The sequence below is a fragment of the Cariama cristata genome, unplaced genomic scaffold, assembly GCF_000690535.1.
Source record: "Cariama cristata isolate BGI_N322 unplaced genomic scaffold, ASM69053v1 scaffold843, whole genome shotgun sequence".
NCBI lineage: Eukaryota > Metazoa > Chordata > Aves > Cariamiformes > Cariamidae > Cariama > Cariama cristata.
Window position 1 is genome coordinate 3,859 of NW_009609932.1, and position 7,853 is coordinate 11,711.

Below are 7,853 nucleotides of genomic sequence, written 5' to 3' on the forward strand. Positions count from 1 at the left end.
GAAGACCATTTCTGTAGCCCATCCACATCCTGTAACCCTACGACTCCTTGTGCAAGATTTCCAGAAGAGTTTTTAAAATGAATATGCAGATACGGTTCTTTGGGTTTAAAGGAATTCTCTCCCACCCCATCTTGAAAGTTTCAATATGTTGTTACTATAAATTCCTATAATGTATCTTATATGTAATACAGGCTTTCCTGGGCAAGCCAGTGTGTGTACAAGTTTTTTAACGCATTTAGGCAGAATTATCTTGTATCTTCAGTTACGCAAGCAGCACATCTGTGTATATCAGAGCAAAAGCATTTGCAGAGAAAACACTGTATTAAAATTCCTGGGTTTGGTCTCTCATTCCCAGGGTTATGGGAGTGCCTCGGATTGCTCAACAGTGACCCCTCCGTCAGCCTCCGACTCCATGAAGGAAAATACAAATTTATTGTAATCTGCATGTTCACGACACCTACCAGCTCCGTGTCCTACACCCTCCGGACTCTTTGGATCTTGCTGACAAGTTTTGGAGGCGGAGGCGATGCTCCTATTCCTGGAACCACCACGCTACTATCCAGGGCAGGTCTGGACCCAAAGCATGGATCTAAGCATCCCCCTTCCCACCAGAGCTGGAGCCACTCGAGATCTTGGGGCAGGGGGGTCCTCATCTCAAGAGTGGCTGCAGCAAAGCCACCGCGCAGGAGCGCGATGACCAGGAGCACTTGGGGAGTGCTGGGGGTCCCTCCTCCTCTCCCGGGCTCGGCCGAACAGTCCCAGTAAAAAAGCTAAGTAAGGAAAAGCTGCCTGAAGGTCAAGCCCACAAACTTGGTGATTACCTCAGGGTGTGGGCAGCCCCTCGCAGATACGCTGAACAGGGGATTTCAGACACGCCTGACCCTCCAAACTTCAGCAGCTTCTAAAACCTAATTTTCTTCCCCTCTCGTGATGCTACCTCGGTTATTGGGCCTCCTTAATAACCCTCAGTTAGGAAGAGACGGTAACCCCCGAGGAGGGCAACTTCTGTGCTCGAAGCGTGCCTCTGTGTGCATCTTGCATATGTGCACTATGTGCTTCTGACACAAACGTCTTGCCGAGTTCATTTTAAAAGTATAATATTACAAAGCAAAGTAATTCTGGCACAACTTCTAGTACTTCTGACACAAAGTGGCCTTTTGGGCCAGCGAGGAAAGCTACTGAGAGGCTCTGGGCTGTCTCCCCGGTGCAGATTGATGCTGAAGAGGAAGTTGCCCGGACTGGAATTTGGGTTTGATTCAAAGGAAAAGTTAAAAGTTTGGGGGGAGCAGATGCTCAGCTGGTCCAAATCAGAAGAGTTTTGTTGAAGCTCACAAAATGATGTCACCGTGGACTCAGCCTTGTCTGCTCATCTAAACAGTTCAAGGCTCTTGAGTCAGAAAAGCTCAGGTGGAGATCTAAGGAGCAGAGGTCTCCTCCTTTCATTTCCCCGGTGCTAGTTTTAGTGTCGCTGAGAAACTTCAAACCCATCCAAGTAATCCTAGTTCCAAATGCAACTTACTTGGTCTATTTAGTCAATTATTTTAAAGATTACACTGACATCGCTGCTTCAAGCAGACCAATTTTCTAAACACAGACCTAATTTTACGAAGCACTCAAAGCTTGCAGTAGTACTCTTAAAATCACGTCTCTACCTAGATTGAGTATTAACTGAGCCTGGAAAAACAACAGGCCAACCTTGTGCGCTCCCTCTCTTGCAGGATTGCTTGAGGCTCTTAATACACTCTGTCTTATTTATATAGCTCCAAATTCTGATGTTAGACATAAATATGAAAGAGCCTTGATAAAAATGACATCCAAAGCTTAATTCGGCCCTTTGTTAATGGAGCTGTTCAACACAGCAGTTTGCATTTGTTCTCGTAAAACCAGAAGGCAGCTGAAAAAAAAGTAAATTCAATGTTTTCACTTTTTAAAAGTCATATTTTAAAAATTGTTCCAAGTATTGATTCTAATATAGTTTGCCTTTTCAGTTACACTCTTACAAGCACTGTCAAACGTGTGAATGAGCTGCAGCCTGTGGACGAGCGCGTGGCGGAGGATAACTTGTGTGAAATCTAAAAGACCTAATGGCAAACCAAGGCATTCTTCTGGCCACATCCCACATAAAAGGCAATTTAAATCATCTCAAGCTGTGCAGATTCTGCCTTGTACTTGGGCATCTGGCAGTGAAGTTAATATAACCACCTGCTCTTCATGTTGTGCTCTTTTGCAGACTTTTTCCTCACATTTTGATGGGTGACCAGCCATGTTCCCAAAAGATAAACTGAAGAGACAAAACAATCCTGGAACGATATAATCTGAAGATTTTTTTTTAAAGAGTGTGGATAAAAGTAGCCCTGAGTGAAGGCAAAAGAGCACGCCCAGATTTCAGGTTAGGGACCTGTCCCTGTGTAATTCACTTCCTCACTGCTGCCTCCATGGCTGCAGATGAGGGAAGAAGGCTGCTGGGTTAATTTGCCTTTTGATTAATGCCTCCAAACGTCATTTCCACCTGACAACCTGGCCTCAGCGATGGAGTGCCCAATGGGAAGAGCTGCTCAGCGTGGCATGGGGGAACAAATGGGAGATGCCATCCACGGCAATGCTGTGCTCTGCCTTTGGAGAAGACCAGCACAGCAACATGTCCGAGCATCGCTCTGCAGCACACCGCATGGCATTGCTTCTGGGTCCCCCGGCAGGCTGCTCTCTGTATCTGGTTAGGGAGCTGCCACCATTTCCATCCCGCTCACCTCGACCAGGGTTCTGTGTGTGCTCGCCATCTCCAGCCACCCACGGCTCCTCGCTGCCACGCCGTGCCACCGAGCCGGAGCGGAGGGAACGGGGCAGGTCCCGGCTGCTGACCCTGCTGGCACCTTCCTGCCTGCGGCCTTCCCAGAAAAACATCTTTGGAAACAGTCGGAGAAGTGATACTGACCCTTTGTCTTTCACAACACCATCGGCTTTTGATGTAAACACAGAGTTCATGTGTTGGGCAGATACTGAGAAAGTCACTGACCAAGGAAATAACAAATAAATACCCCAAATAAAAAAAAGATGGTATTTTAGCTGCAGGGGTCTTCTTGGAAAATGGGACAAAATGCCTTGCGAAGAAAACAGCAGTAAACAGTTTATGTCCTGGAACAGCCATGTTACAGGGTGGGTGGCGTGTCAGGAGGTGACACGCCGCCAGCCAGCAGCAGGCACTCCCAAATTCTGTGTCTTTTCACAGCAGCAAATGGTTGCTTAAAAAATTAATCTCCTTACCACCTATTTCTGTCTGCATGGAAAACGAATTCCTTCCTCGCCAGGATGCGGGACAGACTGCGGGGAAGCTGCTCCCTGCCTGTGACGGGAGATGCCTCGGAGAAATCTCAGAGGCTCTCGCTAATGCCTGAGGAACACGGACTAAAAGCCAGCTAACAACAAAAGCACGGCCACCTGTCCGAAGTGACAGGAACGAAATGCAGAATATAAACACCAGAAGTGGGGCAAAAGCTATTTACATTTTTTAGAAGTTTTACTCTTTTTCTAAATTAGCTGATGCATTACCAAGCACGTAATTACCAGTGATGTAATTTAAGAGGGTACCAGCAGAAACACAGAAAAAAGCAGCTGGTCCACTACCTTTCTGTCTTTACGTTTTGCCTCAACATCTTTTTCATTCTCTGTGAACGCACAACTTGTACACAGCAGCACTTTTACAGAAAGAATACGCCTTTGGAGGTTTCAAGCACTCGCGCGAACCTCTGCAGGGGTCCTGAACACCTTCCACTTCTGCTGGGGCAGCAGCATAGATGGTTTCTCCATTTGCAAAACGCTTCCAACCCATCCATCATTTTTCTTACTCTTAGTTTTTTTGTCGGCCGATTGGGCACACAACAGTGAGCAGTAATACACAGAGGAGGATGAAAACTGCTGCAGCTTGAGAAGTGAGCTCAGGATATGATTCCTCCTCACCGGATGCCTGGAAGATGTCACTGAAATTCTCTCTCCCTTAGTGTAACCCGTGTGGAGCCAATATGAACTCCCTGCAAAGTGCTTAAAAACCCATTATTTATAATAACTGTTAAATGATGAGACATTGTTTACTCAGATCGCAAGATAAATTCTCACTTACAGAATGCTTGCCTGACCGTCCTGAACGTCATCTGGTTTTTATTTAAATGCAAAATGTAATTAGGCTCCCAATAACACAGCAGAAGAATTCAATAAGATAGGGCTTTTCACTTACAGTTTAATATTAACATTTTCCCATAAATGTTAATGAATAAAAGTCTACTGTTTTATATATTATCCATGGTAGGGAGACAGCAGGCTAGGCATGGAAGGAAAGCTAATTTTTCCATACTGCAAATGACGATATATACCTCAAGGAGAACGAACTGTTCCCGGCACTGCCGGGGACCTGTCCACAGCACTGCTTCCTCCTGGGGCAGCCACCACATCTGGTCCCACGGGACACGCTCCAGGGAATCTCCCTCCCCATCGACCAGGGAGATCCTCCCCAGCCAAAATCCCCTTCAGGTTTTTTTAACTCCTTTTCCCCTGCCCTCTCTCCCCTCTCCCCTCTTCCTGCCTGGCCAGCTCCACTGGACACGCTACGAGCATCAGATGGCTAACAACGTCGCTCTTAAGCAAGGACATAGCCCCAAGCCCTGATATCCTTGGATAGCAAGGCTAGATTATCAGAAAAATCAGGTTACTATTTGTCTGATATTCTGTTAGAGAGACGTGTGGGGGTGACGAGAGGTGATGGGAGGGCTGCAGACTACAGTTCAACGATAGGAAATGATACGGCATCCGAACGGGTGGGAGAAGGCCCTTGGAGGTGGCGGAGGTGGCACTTTGGGAGTCCATCGAAGGCCTTGTGCCTCCTGATGCTGGAGCGTGAGGAGCAGATCCCGTGGTGGAAGAGGGGCCTCTGGCAGCTGAGAGGACTGAAAGCTGCAGGGCCAGAGGGTTGGCTCACACTGGAACATTTTAATTGTTTTAGCTTTTGACCTTCCATTTATTGCTGGAGTTTTTGCTGTGTTAATGCATATTTTGCTGTTTGGTGACTCATACTTCACCGTATCTCTCTAATAAGAAGCGTTCATTTAACAGTTCGACTGCTTAACAATTTATTGCATAAATGGGTTTCCATTCTACAGCCTCCTCTCCCGTCTCCCCTGCTGAGGGCAAAGCCCAGTTTATGAGAGCTTTGCAATGGCGCGGGCCATCGTCCTTTCGCAATCCAGGGAACGCTAGATGCCCTCGGCATCAGCGTGATGTTAATGCTCTGCATGGGCAGGAAGGGGAGCCGGCAAATTGGCCGCACATCATTTTAAGATAATGAAAGGTTCAAACTTTCAAAGAGTTAACACAAGATGCGCTGGAGATCTGCAGCAAGCAGAAACGGGAGCAGCGTCAGCCTAGCAATCCCCAACAGCGGGACCCCAGGGTGGGAGCGGGGTGGCGGCACGCAGCCCGGCTGGCCACACACCCTCCGCCACCGAGCGCACGGCACGGCCTGCGGCTCATCCGTAACGTGAGGGTCGCAGGAGTCACGTAAGGCTGTATGGGGATTTTAGGGTGCACTGGCTTCCCATGGCAAAGCTGGAGCAGAGATCGAGAAGCACAAAGGCAGGAGCAGAGCTGAGCGGAGACTCACACCTTCGCCCAGCCAAGCCAGGCTTTAGGAGCAAGCACCAGCCAAGGCTGCACACACCTAAAATCGCAAAAAATACCAGCAAAATACCAAAAGGCTCTCTAGGGCTGCCAGGCTTGGGAGGAGGGAGAGGAACTGTCTTGTCTTTATTCTGCCACCACCTCAGCAGCTGCAACAAGTTTTGGCTCACAAAACAGCTGTAAAAATACCAGTCCTGATACAAATGCTGGGGCATGAGGGTTCTTATACTTACTAAGAAAGATACGCTTGCCATAAGTTGTAACCTACATCAAAATACCATGCAAAGACTCCTAAAAGGAACAACAAGGTAATTACAGAAACTAGAGATGGAAAAATCCCGTAGCCTCCTCGTCTCCTGCACCCTGCTCAGTGTGGGACCGCTCAGTGTGGGGCAGGCTTCAGAAGGGGACTTTTAAAGGGAAGATTTAATAAACACTGAGAAACGTTTCTAAATATTTAGAAAACCCAAAATAACAGATTTCCAAGCCAAGCTGTACAAACAGAAAATTAATTTAGAAAACTTAAAAATCAACAGCTTTTGCATGCACCAAAATATATTTCTTTGAGTAACAAGCATCACCTCATAGGCATGATGCTGCAAACAGAGCTGTGAGGATGCTCAGCCCTTTGCAGAATCAGGCCTAAACGAATACCTACCGTGGCTCTCCTCTTGTTGCCCTTGAAATCAATAGCAGAAGCCTCAGTGATGCAAAAAGCTTAATGCTGTAGGAGGTACTCAGCAGAACAGTCAAATGTGAGCAAAGCCAAGCTAGACAGAATGAAGCTTTACATTTTCCTGTGAAATACCGGAGTATTGCAGTAGGAAAATTAATTTGCTTAATCATTAGGAAGAAAAACCACAAACCAAAGCAAACCAAACCAAAACCCAATGTAATAACAAATCTCTAAGGAGAAAGGGAATTGTTTCTCTGTTAACTACTTTGAGACAAAGCACTGGAAGAAAAATGTTTAGTGCCAATAATGTCATAACCTGATTACAGCCTGCACAGAAGAGCTAAAACACTTGCAGAACAATGAGTAAGAAATTAAGTTTTAAATTGAGTGCTGGCCCTATCTTGTGTCACTTCTTTATATTCTAGTAGAAAGGACACCGCTGAGCTCATTTCATATACAGCAGCGCGAGATGCCTGGATGCAGACATCATTTAGTCATCTCATATATGTTTCTCCCCATTTCTTTCTCCAGGAGAAATGACAAATCTAGAAATGTGACTGCACTTTGTTTTATTATGATATTGATTTTTCTGCAAAGGGAAAGTGCATTTATCCCCCAGGTCTGTGTGCTGGCAAGAAAGGGTTAACAAAATGTTTATCACAAAGCTGGCTTCAGAGTTGAAAGTAATGTGATCAGTAATGAATTTTGTGTTACATTAGGTTGTATAAATGGACAGACAAGCGCAGACAACAAGTGGCCAGGAGTCGGGGCTAATCTAATGATGTAAAAATAGAGACAGCACCAATTATACTTGGGGCCAGCTCAGAGCTCCTGCAGGGACTGCAAATGAATAGGTACAAATCAAATTACTGACTAATAGACGCACTACAAGAGAGGGCAGTCAATGCTAAATACATTAGGGCCTTGTGACCTCTCTGCTCTGAACAGCAGAATCCTAAATTTGACTTAAATAAAAAAAATCAAAGAAACTCTTGTTCGTTTAAGGAGAGAAATAGAACAATGTTATTTGTGAAATGATTCGAGACGCTTAGATATTTTTTTGTTTTGCTCCCCTATGACCACGTTATGTACGTAACCCTTTGAAAGCTGACAGAGGGTTTGCTTTCAGAACAAGGAGAAATATTCTTTGTGCAAAAGTTAAGACCTGATAACAATGCAGTTAATGTTACATACCAAAACATTTCAAAGCCATGTGCCTCTTTGTGGTGATGTTTTTTACTGCTACTTCACCGGCTGTGTCTGTATCAAAAATAAAATATTTCTTAAAAAATGCCTTGATTTAATAGTAAGAAAAAGAAAAGGAATCTCCCCACACCACAACTGATAATAAGTAAAGGCAGTTGAACAACTTGTTAGCAAATGGCAGAAAGTCAGAGTTGTCTCATGGTATCAGTGCTCCCTTTAGAAACCGCAGCAGACTTTTTCTACAAACAGCAATGAACCTAAAAATTCACACCAGAAATATTTGTGGTATCAGGATTCATATTCCCCC

At 45.5% G+C, this 7,853-nt stretch overlaps 1 protein-coding gene across 1 annotated transcript in view; it reads right to left on the bottom strand.

Annotated features, from left to right (window-relative positions):
- Nucleotides 1-2,747: 2,747 nt before the first annotated feature.
- Nucleotides 2,748-7,853, bottom strand: part of LOC104159699 — a gene marked incomplete at its 3' end in the record, with an annotated part of 191,945 nt that continues 186,839 nt past the window's right edge. Inside the window, exon 9 of the mRNA XM_009697681.1 lies at nt 2,748-2,957. Coding sequence (XP_009695983.1) covers nt 2,748-2,957 — 210 coding nt within the window. The remainder of the gene's footprint in view (nt 2,958-7,853) is intronic.